This window comes from Hemitrygon akajei, chromosome 8 (genome assembly GCF_048418815.1).
Source record: "Hemitrygon akajei chromosome 8, sHemAka1.3, whole genome shotgun sequence".
NCBI lineage: Eukaryota > Metazoa > Chordata > Chondrichthyes > Myliobatiformes > Dasyatidae > Hemitrygon > Hemitrygon akajei.
This window is the reverse complement of record NC_133131.1, coordinates 97,029,837-97,044,936: the sequence shown is the minus strand read 5'-3', so window position 1 is coordinate 97,044,936 and position 15,100 is coordinate 97,029,837. Positions and strand designations below refer to the sequence as shown.

The window sequence follows — 15,100 nt, the reverse complement described above, 5'->3', positions numbered from 1 at the left end:
GTGACCCATTTGTGAATCATCCATGTCAGCGCGGGAAGAAGACCAACTCCTCGAGCTTGCAAATGACGGTGGGCTGAAAAGTATGTTTGACATAACATCGCTGCCGGCATTCTGGATCAAAGTCAAGGCTGAATATCCTGAGATAGCCACGAAAGCACTGAAAACGTTGCTTCCATTTCCAACATCATATCTCTGTGAAACGGGGTTTTCTGCAATGAACCAAACAAAAACTAAATTGCAGAATAGACTGAACATAAGGAACTCCTTTTGAGTATCGCTGTCTCCCATCACCCCTCAATGGGATCGTCATGTTGGACAAATTTAAGAGTTTTATTGGAACAAATTATTGGAATACAACTTCCACATAATCCAATATTACTTTTACTAGGTGATATTGAAGGGATAAAACCGATATCCAAATTGAATAAATATCAGAAAGAATTTATAAAAATTGCATTGGCAGTAGCCAAAAAAGCTATTGCAGTTACTTGGAAATCGGATACATATTTAAGTATAGATCGTTGGAAGAAAGAAATTTATGGCTGTATTCCTCTTTCTTTCTTTCTTTCTTTCTTTCTTTCTCTCTTTCTCTCTTTCTCTCTTTCTCTCTTTCTCTCTCTCTCTCTCTCTCTCTCTCTCTCTCTCTCTCTCTCTCTCTCTCTCTCTCTCTCTCTCTCCCTCTCTCCCTCTCTCCCTCTCTCTCTCTCTCTCCCTCTCTCCCTCTCTCCCTCTCTCCCTCTCTCCCTCTCTCTCCCTCTCTCTCCCTCTCTCCCCCTCTCCCCCTCTCCCCCTCTCCCCCTCTCCCCCTCTCCCTCTCTCCCCCTCTCCCTCTCTCCCCCTCTCCCTCTCTCCCCTCCCTCTCTCCCCCTCTCTCTCTCTCCCTCCCCCCCCTCCCCCTCCCCCCTATATTCCAGTCATGATTAACACCCCCCCCCCCCCCCATCAGCCGGTCCGCAAGAATATTGTCAATAGCAAACCGGTCCGTGGTGCAAAAAAGGTTGGTGACCCGTTACCAAGATAGCTTGTCAAAGTTGCCAGCGGGTCGGCCAGTTTACTGGATTGTGGAGCAAGGATAGCTAAACACCCAAGCTTTACAAAAGGAACATTTCTGCATGTTTTCTGCCCGTTAGATTCCATCAAGTTCAAAGTTGAGTTTATTGCGATGTGCATAAATACATCTATACACAGGTGCAATGTAATACTTAATTAAATCAGCAGCACAGGCATATAGCATCATACAAGAGGCATTAAGATAACTCTAAATTATTGCACCATTTTAACAAGAACATACTCAATTAAAACAAGCAAACATGAAGGCGATTGTAGTGTAAAGTAATCAAAGTGGTCTGCAGTGAAGCATATGCCATTAAACACAACCAAAAATTCTTTGTTTTTTCATCAAGACTTCCCAAACTCGCTTACCAACCCCCTGCCTTCCTTATCAATCACTGTCACTTGTAAAGATACTCTTGGGCATCCATCTCTCTGCCAATCTCATTTTGAGCTCGCCCAAAACATTAAGGAAACAGTTAAATCTGGATGTGCATTAGTAATGGCAATCTGTAGGGCAATGATATTTGGCATTTATGCAAAAAGCACAGAAAAGTGATGATCATTTCAAGAATAATTGCAAATTTCTGATTACTTGATTTCCTTTGCAACAAATGGGAAGCTGAATTCACAATTTGAAGCCAGAGTTTTGTAGATATACTTTTCAGATTGAACTCTGACCTTACTACTACTTTGGTTTATTGGAATTCTTTTGGATGAGAACTGACATGATATTCTTAAGGTGCTGACAATAATTGCCAGAGCATAAATGGTCTTGTATGTCTGTGTTTCCCAGGGTGTTTCTGGCTGATCAATTTGATTGTTTGCAACCTCATCTTGATGCCATGATGCCTTCAGCCAAGAAGCCTTTTTTGCAGCAGTTCTATTCCCAGGTCAGAACTGAATTTTTCAAATGGAAAAACATTCACTGTTGTTGTCACTTACAGTAGAAAAGGAAGTAAATGATCAATTTTTAAATGTCTGCTTCTAAAATAAGATCACTTTCAGTTGTTGATTTGCGGTTTTTTTCATAGTTTTAAACTATTCTGTATTTTCTCTTCCTATCGGATAACAAAAAGACCGTGTCAACTGCCAGTGAGCTGCGCAAACCGATCTACTGGATTGTGGCTGCTAAAGCAATCGATTACGAACAGATGTTGCATCTTATGGCCACTGTGAAGTGGGATATAAAAGAAATTATGTCACAGCACAATGTGTACGTTGATACTCTTCTCAAGGTAATTGCAAGAATGAAAATGGTCACAATAGTTACTATAACATTGTAATCAAATTGATAGAATAATTTGACAGCGTATAAGAGTTTGCAGCAAGTGTTTTTCCTTTGCTATGTTCCTTTGCACTGAAAAACAAAATTACTATGAAAATACAAGATGCTAATATTCAGGTATATTAAACCAGAATGTATTTTCTGTTTTATTCTGTCAATGGTTACTCAAGGAGTTTGAACATTTCCATAAGAAGTTATCTGAAGTTTCTAAACAAGTGCGTATACCATTCCAAGTGTCCAATGTCCTTTGGGAGCATTGTATCCGGCTGGCAAACAGAACTATAGTGGAAGGGTAAGTTCATTTTAGTAAACCATTTTCTGAATTACAAAACACCCTCCATTTCCGCAAGAATTCTAGCGGAATTAGTTCACCACTCTCCTCCGTCTAGAGGAATTAGTTTTCCAGACCTAACCAATTCCCCTCTACCACCACTCTCCTCCGTCTGTCGGAATTAGTTCTTACTCTCAATAATTTCTCCTTTGGCTCCTCCCACTTCCTCCAAACCAAGGGTGTAGCCATGGGCACCCGCATGGGTCCCAGTTATGCCTGCCTTTTTGTTGGCTTTGTGGAACAGTCCATGTTCCAAGTCTATATGGGTATCCGTCCCCCTCTTTTCCTTTGCTACATCGACGACTGCATTGGCGCTGCCTCCTGCACGCATGTTGAGCTCGTTGACTTCATTAACTTTGCCTCCAACTTTCACCCTGCCCTCAAATTTACCTGGTCCATTTCCGACACCTCCCTCCCCTTTCTTGATCTTTCTGTCTCCATCTCTGGAGATGGCTTATCTACTGATATCTACTACAAGCCTACAGACTCTCACAGCTACCTGGACTATTCCTCTTCCCACCCTGTCTCTTGCAAAAATGCTATCCCCTTCTCACAATTCCTCCGTCTCCGCCGCATCTGCTCTCAGGATGAGGCTTTTCATTCCAGGACGAAGGAGATGTCTTCCTTTTTTAAACAAAGGGGCTTCCCTCCTTCCACCATCAACTCTGGTCTCAAACGCATCTCTCCCATTTCCTGCACATTTGCCCTCACCCCATCCACCCACCACCCCACTCGGGATAGGGTTCCCCTTGTCCTCACCTACCACCCCACCAGCCTCCAGGTCCAACGTATAATTCTCCGTAACTTCCACCACCTCCAACGGGATCCCACTACCAAGCACATCTTTCCCTCCCTCCCCCGCTTTCTGCTTTCCGCAGGGATCGCTCCCTACGCGACTCCCTTGTCCACTCGTCCCCCCATCCCTTACCACCGATCTCCCTCCTGGCACTTACCCTTGTAAGCGGAACAAGTGCTACACCTGCCCTTACACTTCCTCCCTCACCACCATTCAGGGCCCCAGACAGTCCTTCCAAGTGAGGCGACACTTCACCTGTGAGTCGGCTGGTGTGGTATACTGCGTCCAGTGCTCCTGGTGTAGCCTTTTATATATTGGTGAGACCCGACACAGACTGGGAGACCGTTTTGCTGAACACCTACGCTCGGTCCACCAGAGAAAGCAGGATCTCCCAGTGGCCACACATTTTAATTCCACGTCCCATTCCCATTCTGATATGTCTATCCATGGCCTCCTCTACTGTCAAAATGAATCCACACTCAGGTTGGAGGAACAACACCTTATATATCGGCTGGGTAGCCTCCAACCTGATGGCATGAACATTGACTTCTCTGACTTCCGTTAATGCCCCTTCACTCCTTCCTTACCCCATCCCTGACATATTTAGTTGTTTATTTTTTTTGTCTCTCTCTGCCTGTTCTCCATCTCCCTCTGGTGCTTCCCCCCCACCTTTCTCCCGAGGCCTCCCGTCCCATGATCCTTTCCCTTCTCCAGCTCTGTATCACTTTCGCCAATCACCTTTCCAGCTCTTAGCTTCATCCCACCCCCTTCGGTCTTCTCCTATCATTTCGCATTTCCCCCTCCCCCCACTACTTTCAAATCTCTTACTATCTTTCCTTTCAGTTAGTCCTGACGAAGGGTCTCGGCCCGAAACGTCGACAGTGCTTCTCCTTATAGATGCTGCCCGATGCTGCCTGGTCTGCTGTGTTCCACCAGCATTTTGTGTGTGTTGTTTGAATTTCCAGCATCTGCAGATTTCCTCGTGTTTATTTCCACAAGAATTGAATTGAGCTGCTGAAAGTTTTGAGATCAAATGAGTCTTCAAAGACATGGCATCCATAGCTGTTGTCCATTATTTACACCATTTGTCTGCTGAGAAAATGATGGAAAAGCTCAGCAAGGTAGTCAGCATCTGTGGAAAGAGAAGTAGTTAACATTTCAAGTCCAGAACCCTTCATCAGATGGGACAGTGCAGCAGTGATCTTGACCCCAGTAAGTCCCGTGAACAGTAGCAAGGTAAATTGTTTGTTATGTTGGTTGAGTGATAAGAAGGCAGGTAGAGACTTTGTATCCAATTAAGCATTTGTCCCTGCATTACTTGAGTCATTGTTTGAGATTATATGCTTGAGTTCAAGTGTGGAAGTTGAACTAACAGTATTCCTTCTGAACTATATCTGTCATATGTGGGATCAATAAAAATACTTTTCGTATAATTTACTCCATTGAAAGTTCAATGGTGTTTTAAATCATAGATCATTTGTGATACATAAAGATGGTGGTGGTGGTGGGGGCCAGCATTGAGCCCCATTTCTCGACGAAGGGCTGCCCAATCAGATATCACATCCTAGCACTTTATCTGTAGCTCTGCAGGTTGTGACTCTTACATTACAAAGAAACATTATTTATCTTTCCTTGGAAAGGCAAGAATACTTATCACAGCTTTCATAGAACATGGAAAATTGCATCGTATTACCACACTGCCAAGAATTTTGCCATTAATCTTGTATTTGCCTTCAAATTCAACCTTTCAAAATGTATCACCTTACATTTTTCCCGGTTGAACTCCATCAGCCACTTCTCAGTCCAGCTCTGCATCATGTCAATGTCCCATTGAAATTTAATCCAAACCATTTATAAAAATCATAAATAGCTGGAACAGTTCTCTGTGGAACACCACTGATCACCAACCTCCAGGTAGAATACGCTCCCATCTGCTACCACCGTCTCCCTTCTATGGGCAAGCCAGTTCTGTATCCTCACAGCCAAGTGTCCCTGAATCCTATGCCTCCTGACTTTCTAAATGAGCCCACCATGGGGAACCTTACAAAATGCCATCAGCCTAAAGCCTTAATGTCTGAAGTCTATATGCGCCACATCCACTGCTTTACCTTCATCAATGTGCTTTGTCTTGATGTTGTGCCAACCTTTTAACATATTCTAAGACAAATCTAAAACTTCCTTCCTACACAGCCCTCCATTCTTCTATCATCCATGTGCCTACCTTAGAGTGTCTTAAATGTTCCTAGTGTATCAGCCTCTATTACCACCGCTGGCAGTGAGTTCCATGTACCTACCACTTCGTGTAAAGGTCTTACCTCTGACATCCCTCGTATACTTTGCTCCAATCATCTTAAAATTATGCCTCATTTTATTAGCCAATTGTACACTGGGAATAGTCTCTGGCTATTCACTTGCCCTATGCCTCTTCTCATCTTGTACACCTCTGTCAAGTCACCTCATCCTCCTTTGCTCCAAATAGAAAGGCTTTAACTTGTTCATCCTATCCTCAAAAGACATGCCTTCCCATCCAGGCAGAATCATGGTAAATCTCCTCTACATCCCCTCTAAAGCTTCTACATGCTTCTTATAATGAGGTGACCAGAGCTGACACACTATTCCAAGTGTGGTCTGGCAAAGGTTTTATAGAGCCTTTTTTATAGAGCTCTTGAATTTAATTTCCCAACTAATGAAAGCCAACACACCATTTGTTTTCACACCAACCCGATTAACTTGTGTGGCAACTTTGTTGGTGAAAGTTCCTATCTGACTAATTCAACTGTTATTTTTCAGGAGTTAACTAAATGTGTGAATGATGTAATCATGCTTGTGGGGGTTCAATAAGGGAGGGAAATGTACCATGAATGATAGGGCCCTAGGGAGCATTAAGGACTAGCAACAAAAATCCAAAGATTCAGAAAAGTGGCAGCAAAGGTAAATTAAGTGATGAAGAAGGTTTGAAGAATACTTGCAGAATAAGCCCGAAATCCCACACCAGCAGTTTCCAGAACAACTTTCCTTCAACCATTCAATTCTTAAGCCAACCAGCAAAATCACTACAATCACTCCAGCAATATTACCATTTTGCACTAAAATGGACTGTCTTTTTGTTCTAGTTGTGTGTTCTTGTAATAATTGTATATAATTTGTTTAATTTATATTGTGAATCCTGCTTGTATGATACTCTGTGTGTGATGCTCTTGCAAGTAGGTTTTTCATTACACCTGTGAACATTTGTATCTGTTAACCACAAGAAGTATGAGAGTGCACTAAAGAGGGAAGTTAAGAGGGCAAAAAGAGAATGAGACAGATCTGGCAGACAAGGTGAAGCAAAATCTTGAGAGATTCTGTAGGTATATTAAGAGTAAAAGGTTGGCTAGGGAGAGAATAGGTCCCCTTAGAAATCAACATGGCCATCTGTGTAAGGAACCAAAATAAATGGGTGAAATTTTTACTGAATGTTTCTCTTCAGTTTTTTTCTGTGGAGAAAATGATGGAAGATAAAGAAATGGGGAAAATGAGTGGTGTTACCTTAATCGACATACAAATTAGCGGGGAGGTGGTTTTACAGGTTTTAAAGTGCATTAAGGTGGACACAATCCCCATGGCCAGACCTATTGAATTCTCGGACCTTGTGGGAAGCTAGAGAAGAAATTGTGGAGGTTTTTGCAGAGATGTTTGCTTCACCTGTAGCCACAGCTGAGGTTCTGAATGACTGGGGAGTGGCCTAATGTGGTACCATTTTTTAAAAAGGGTAGCAAAGCAAGCCAGAAAGTTACATACCAATGTGTCTGACTTCAGTGGTGGGTAGTTTGCTAGGGAGGATCCTGAGGGACAGGAATTACCAACATATGGAGAGGCTGATTCTGGTCAGCCAGCAGGAAGTCATGTCTGACAAATCTCTTCGAGTTGTTCGATGAAGTAACCAAGAGGGTGGGTGAGGGTAGACCGGATACTCTCTGTATGCACTTAAGCAAGGCCTTTGACAAGGTCTTTCATGGCATTTAGAGCACATGGGGAGATAATAAATTGGATTCATAATTGGCCTGGTCCTGCAGAAGGATTTTGGCCGGTAATGTCAACTGTACTTTTTTCCATAGATGCTGCCTAGCCTGCTGAGTTACTCCAGCATGTAGCGTGTGTTGTTCAGATTTACAGCATCTGCAGATTTTCTCTTTTCTGTGATAGGAAGCAGAAGGTGATGTTTGAGAGTTGCTTCTTGGACTGGAAGCCTGTGTTTGGATTATTTGGATGTCAATATACGAAGCATGGTGCTAGTAAGTTTGCAGATGATACTAAAATAGGTGATATTGTAGATGGTGTAAACAGTTATGAAAAATTAGAGATCCTAATCAACTGAGTATGTGAGCTGTGGATTGACAAATGTCTTTCAATCCAGATAAATGTGAGATACTGTATTTTGGGAGATCAAACCATTGTAGGATTGATGCAGTGAATGGTAGGAGTTTGGGAGTGCTATGGAACAGAGAGATCTAGAGGTGCAAGTGCATAGATCTTGGAAAGCAACATCACAACTACATTGCGTGGTGAAGAAAGTATTTGGCATGCTGACCTTCAGTAATGGGCACTGAATATCATAGTTTTGATGTTGCAGTTATATAAGGCCACGTTTGGAGTATTGTGTACACTTTTGATCATCCTCTTATAGGAATGATGTTTTTTAGACTTGAAAGAGTACTGGAAAACTTGGGTGGCTTAAGTTACAGGGAGAAGTTGCATATTCCCTAGAATGTTAAATATTGAGGAGGGGCAGGGGTCACATGATAGAGTAATATAAGATCATGAGTAAAAGCGCATAGTCTTTTTCCCCAGGGATAGGGTTCTAAAAGCAAGAGAATGTGTGCTTAAGGTCAAGTGAGAGATTTAGGCAAAGGAACTATTTGGGTATTTGGAAATAGTGGTTGAGGCAGATATATTGGCAACATCTACATAGAGGTTTTGAGGGCTATAGGCCAAATATGGACATATGAAACTAGATTGCTAGACAGCACAGTCTGCATGGATTATTTGGCCAGAAGGCCTGTTTGCAGGCTCTATGACTCTAATGATACTGACATGCCTTTTATTAATCCCATGTTGACTCTATGTAGTATTTATTTCATTTTCATAGTTCTCTATCAGACTCCCTTGGATTTACCCATCTGATTATGTTCCATCCTGTTTTCTCTCTCACTCACTCAAATCATGGATATATGATGAACATTATGTACATGAGACAAATTCCTGAACGACTTTGACAAACAGTTGTTGGAAGATTTCTTTAGAGTACAAATTTTAAATACTCGCATTCTGCTGAATGCTTTGCTGTAAGAATTAATAGAATTTTTCATTATTTCACTTTTCAGATTGGTTATCTTTAATTTGTCATATGTACTGGTTTGACCATCTTCTTTCTCTTTCTCCTACAGTTATGCTAATGTGAAAAAATGCAGTAATGAGGGAAGGGCCTTAATGCAGTTGGACTTCCAGCAGTTTTTAATGAAGCTAGAGAAACTGACTGACATCAGACCAATTCCTGATAAGGAGTTTGTGGAAACTTATATTAAAGCCTATTATCTAACTGAAAATGATATGGAAAGGTGGATCAAAGAACATAGGGTAAGGCTTGTGTGTAATGGCAAAGGAAAGGCTTAAACTTCTTTGAATGTCTCAAATTATTTTTACAACCGCCAAATATTCTATTATAGATGAAATGTTTATACATCTATTAGAATTTGAAATATCTGCTGGTTGAGCTTTCACATCAGCACATTATCCGTTTGACTTCTGTGAAATTGTTTTGTAAAGCTAAGTGATTTTTTTTTTCTTATTTATAATTTTGTGCTTTCTTTTGGCAGGAATATTCAACGAAGCAGTTAACGAACCTTGTGAATGTATGTCTGGGCTCGCATATCAATAAAAAAGCACGGCAGAAACTGATAGCCGCCATCGATGAACCGGATAGACTTAAGAGATAGCCTCTACCGATGTCTGTATGTTGCTGTCCTGGATGGCAAAGGGATAAATATTTCCACTCCCAGCTAATACATCATAACTCTTTTCTGTTACACACATTTATGATGCATGTTATGTATTTTCTGATTTAAAAAAAACAACAAACTGAACTGAAAATGCTGTTCTAGTTGCAAATGTATGTTCACTCCAGTCTTGGTAAGTCATCAAGAGTAATGCTGTCTTTAGAGCCTGTATGAAAACTATTTTCAATGTTATGGTTATTATATTGTGGGAGGAAGCTTAAAATTGTATCTATTAGAATATGGGATGTAAGGATTATATATTGTAACAGAATGAGACTATATTAATTAATGTTAGTGTATGAACTACTGAAACTGATTTTACAATTACTTTTCTGTATGCAAAGGGTAAATATGAACAACTGAAGGATGTTTATGTTTCATGTAGAACCACAAAAAGTAACAAATTCAATCTATATATTCATTTGTTCTGGTTCTAAAATTTAAAAAAAAACATTTGTTTCTTGTTGAACTGGAATTGATCATGGATTGGTAAGTGAATAAACACTCTAAATTACAGAAATCTTATCTCATTATATCAGTGTTATATGGAGCTTGCAGCTGTGCAAGTATCTGGGAAGCAGCATTTAATTTTGAGAACAATGTCCGTCTTGCATTAGATGTCGCAGCTCCATCTGGCTCAATTAAAACAAAGCAGACTCTTCAATAAAGTCATTATGAAATGCATTATCACTCAGTTACCTTTAACAAATAAGTTGTTCATTTAGCACTTAAATTAGGATAATCAGTGAATACTCAGATAAAGCTTAAACTCACCACTTATCAAATTGTTTCACCACATGCTACTTTTTTGTGTATTCAAGCAATGGCACAGCTGGTAGAGCTGCTCAGTAAGTGCTCTCAACCTGAGTTTCATCATGATCTTGGATACGGAGTTTACACAAACCCTCTGAGACCACAAGGGTTTTAAGAGTGCTCCTCCCTCATCCCAAAGATGAGCAGCTTCTGGTTTAGATGCCTGAGTGACTGATAGAATCTGGGTGCAGTTGGTGAGTATATGGGGAAAATAAAATGGGATTAATTTAGGTTGATGGTTACGCACTGACTTGTTGGATCAAAGAGCCTGTAAAGTGTGTATTCAAGAATCAACAGCCAGGGTCCCTGGACACAAGGCATGTCTGTAGTAATGAAAGGAACTTAACAGCTTGACATCATCCATCTTAAAATAAGATCCCATGTCACAAACAGATTGCACTGGACCCACCATCTATACTGGTATTTACATAATTGGAGGCTTTAACCCGTGTCACCCATTCTATTTTTGTTTTGGTGTTGTCGTTGTGGTTGACTACTTATTGACAGTGGCCCACCATGCAAACCTGTTGAGGTATATGTTCTCTGGTTGGTGGAAAAATAGTAAGAACCTTGATAAATGGTATCTATCTGGAGAGTTGACCTCCTTAAGACTACTTAGGCTGTATTAGTTTACTCCTTTGCAATATTGTTTTAATTTCATTCACAATCTTAATTAAGGCAGGTTGCTCGTAGAAACTATAATGCATAAGAATAATTCTGTCTAATATTTCACTACTTCTATTCAAATATTGCACTAAAATCTGAATAGCCAGAGTGAATTCTCAGACTTCAGTAAAATAATGGGTATATATGCTTTCTTAAAATAGTTAATTCGGAAAATAGTTAATAGGAGCAGGGTTAAGCCATCTTGGCCCATTGAGCCTGTTCCACCATTCAATAAGATCATGGCTGCTCTGGCCATGGAATCATCCCCACCTACCTGCCTTTACCTTATAACCCTTGGCTCCCCTGCTATGCAAAAATCTATCCAACCTTGTCTTAAATATATTTACTGAGGTAGCCTCCACTCCTTTGTTGGGCAGAGAATTCCACAGATTCACCACTCTCTGGAAAAAGCAGTTCCTCCTCATTTCTGACCCAAACCTACTCCCCCAAATCTTGAGGCTACGTCTCCTAGTTCTGGTCTCACCTACCAGTGGAAACAATTTTCCTGCCTCTATCTTATCTATCCCTTTCATAATTTTATATGTTTCTATAACATCTCTCCTTCTGAATTCCATCGACTACGGTCCCAGGTGACTCAATCTCTCCTCATAGTCAGACCCCCTCATCTCTGGAATCAACATGGTGTACCTACTCTGCACCGCCTCTAAAGCCAGTATATCCTTCCTCAAGTAAGGAGACCATAACTCCAGATGCAGTATAACCTCCCTGCTCTTAAATTCAATCCCTCTAGCAATGAAGGCTAGCATTCCATTTGCCCTCTTGATAGCTTGCTGTACCTGCAAACAAACCTTTTTTGATTCACGCACAAGCACTCCCAAATCCCTCTGCACAGCAACATGCTACAACTTTTTTTTACCATTTAAATAATAATCTGCTTTTCCATCTTTCCTTCCAAAGTGGATGACCTCGCATTTACCAACATTGTACTCCATCTGCCAGACCCTTGCCCACTCACTAACCTATTTATATTTCTCTGCAGACTCTCCATATCTCTGCACAATTTGTAAAGACTTCTAATTACAGAATTAAGATGTATGAATTCCATCAATGACTAATTGAGAATTTAAATTTTCACACAGCCATGGTCTTTGTTATTATTCCATATAATCAATTTTTCTCCAATCTGTGACCATAACAGGTTGTAGCCAATGATGAACATAACGATCGGTATTTATAGTAATTCAAAATCATTTTGTTAGGAATGCCCAATCAGGATGATGGCTCAGTTATATTTACTAAACTTGTGTTTTTCTGTGTATATTTTTGAGATTAGTTTTCAATTTCATCCGCCTAAGCAAAAGTCCAGTTAAATGATTTACACCTTTTATTTAAAACCACTTTATTAAGGACAAAATAGATCTGTAGAGATATTGAAAGGAGTGGGTGGTCAAAATTAATGGCTGTCTCTCTTGAAATTAAATGGGAAAGAGTGATCAAAAACACAGCCTCACTGTTTGCTTCTTTCCCGATTTAATCTAATCACAAAGGCAAATCTTGCACATGATCCCTTACTGTTCATTCCAAGCTGGAAATATGACAGCTTGTCCTTTTCGTTATACTGCAATAGCAATTTGGATATATCACAGAAAGCAGGAAAGCAGCAACGTAATCCTTTATCAATCTTATTTAGTAAGCAGCATTATAGTTTTTTTATAACTGACATTTTTAATAGATGATCTGAAGAAACTGAGGAGAAAACTTTTTTATGTATATATATATTTCATTCAAATTAAAATGTAGATAAATGACTGAAATATGTAACCAACATATTTCAAAATGAAATGTGTATCATGTAGAGTTTATACAATAAACTCTATTGTGTCCACCATAAGTACAGAGCCTTAATTTGATTATTTTTTTAAATGAAAAAATGTAAACTAGAAATTTTTTTGCAGTGTTAAGCAGAAAAGAACAGTTGACACCAGAAGTTAAATCAATGTCTGAACACGAGCAATCATCACCAGAAAGAACTGAGTCAATGTTTATGGAAATTCCTTTGGATAGTTCTTGCTCAGCTTCTCATGTTAGCAAGCTGCATTCACAGTTAAAGTATTTTCAAGAGCTGAAGATGCACACTTGACGTTTCTGAACAGCTTCTTCCCCTCCACCATCAAATTTCCGAATGGACAATGAATCCATGTACACTACCTCAATTAGTTCTTTGGCTCTTTTTGCATTAATTTGATATAATCTTTAAAATATACTTTCTTACTGTAGTTTATATTTTTTATTATTATGTATTGCAATGTACTGCTGCTGCAAAACAACAAATTTAATCATATATGGAACCCAAGCAACATGTTGCGGGCTGCTTACAAAATCTCTGAATTACTGAACTCTCACTGCAATCTGTAGTCTGTATTTTTCCTTTAAGCAACATTCTTTTGAACCGTCTTAATGAACTAGCGGTTTCATGAACTTCTGAAAACCTGTTTCTCAAGCTTGCAGGTACGGCACCTTTAAGCTGATGAAGGTACATCAGCATGGCCGGAAGAGAGGACTCCCAGCCAGGAATGAAACATCCTGTACCCAGCATCTTGTTAACAAATGTACAGACCCTAGGGAACAAGAGCAAGATCGATGTTTGGTGAGAAATGAGGAAATTCTGTGTTTCACGGAGACATGGCTCACTCCAGACATGCTGGAAATGTTGGTAAGACCCTGAGGGCTTCTCGATACACCAGATGGACTGGACTGCTGATTCGGAGGAGTCAAAAGGTGGGAGTTGTATTTCATGATAAGCTCTTTATGGTGTTTGGACACAGCAGTCTTTTCACACTCTAGTTCCCCCAACCTGGAACATTTGATAATTAAGTGCCAACCATTCTAGTTACCAAGAGAGGTCTCCTCTGTGATCCTGACCACAGTTTGCATACTGCCAAAAGCAAATGTTAAACAAACACTCAGTATTGGAAGCTGCAATTAGCAAACAAGAAACAGCTACCCTGACACCTTTCAAATCATTGTCAGGGACCTAAATCAGGCTTGGTTGAAGAAACCTCTACCCATTATCATCAACATATCACCTTCAGCACCAGGAATCCCAAACACTCAACCACTATTACACAGCAGGAACGCCTACTGTTCCTTGCCTAGACCACATTTTGGGAAATCTGATCACTTAGCTGTCTTCCTTCTATTTGTATTAGGTTTAGGGTAAGGCAGAGTCTAAAGAGCAAGGCTCCAGTGATAAGGACAATAAATAGGTGATAGCAGGAGGCTGAGGAGTGGTTATGGGGTTGCTTTGACTGGGCTGTGTTCAAGGACTCGTCAGTGGATCTGAATGAATACATCACAGTTGTCACAGGCTTTAGAAAAACAGTTGTAGACAAGTATGTCCCCACAAAACCATCCAGAAGCTTTCTGATCTGTAATCTGCTGAGGACCATATCAATGGCATTTAGGTCTAGTGTCCAAGTAAAATACAATGTCCGGAAAGCCATACTATCATCCCTTAAAACTTCATTCAACATCACTTCCCCATAACTGATCTATTCCCATTGAACTTGACTCACTTTTACGGACTCTTCACCTCATGTTCTCAATATTTATTGCTTACTTATTTATTACTTTATTTTTGTATTTGTACAATTTGGTTTTTGGGGTTTTTTTTTGCACATTGGTTGCAGTCCACCCTCCTTGGGGATGGTCTTTCAAGGATTCAAACTTCAAAGTGAATTTATTATCAAAGTACATATATGTCACCATATACAACATTGAGATTCATTTTCTTGTTGGTATACTCAATAAAACCATAGAATAATAACCATAACAGAATCAATGAAATATTGCATCAACTTTGGTGTTCAACCACTGCAAAAGACGACAAACTGCAAACATAAAAATAAAGAAATAATAATGAATAAATAAGAAATAAATAACAAGAACATGAGATGAAGAGTCCTTAAAAGTGTGTCCATAGGTTGTGGGAATATTTCAATGATGGTGCAAGTGAAGTTGGGTGAAGTTATCCCCTCTGGTTCAAGGGCCTGATGGCTGAAAGGTAATAACTTCCTGAACCTGTTGGTGTGAGTCCTGAGGCTCCAATTCATTCTTCCTGATAGCAGCAGCGGGAAGAATGCATGGCCCAGAAGGTGGGG

General features: G+C 40.1%; 1 protein-coding gene across 1 annotated transcript in view; it reads left to right on the top strand.

Annotated features, from left to right (window-relative positions):
• vps50 (VPS50 EARP/GARPII complex subunit) overlaps positions 1 to 10,020 on the top strand; it is a 203,743-nt gene extending 193,723 nt beyond the window's left edge. The window contains exons 24-28 of the mRNA XM_073054232.1: positions 1,847 to 1,943; positions 2,130 to 2,288; positions 2,509 to 2,630; positions 8,892 to 9,081; positions 9,321 to 10,020. Of these exons, the coding sequence (XP_072910333.1) occupies positions 1,847 to 1,943; positions 2,130 to 2,288; positions 2,509 to 2,630; positions 8,892 to 9,081; positions 9,321 to 9,440 (688 nt within the window). The 3' untranslated portion in view covers positions 9,441 to 10,020. The remainder of the gene's footprint in view (positions 1 to 1,846; positions 1,944 to 2,129; positions 2,289 to 2,508; positions 2,631 to 8,891; positions 9,082 to 9,320) is intronic.
• Positions 10,021 to 15,100: the final 5,080 nt, after the last annotated feature.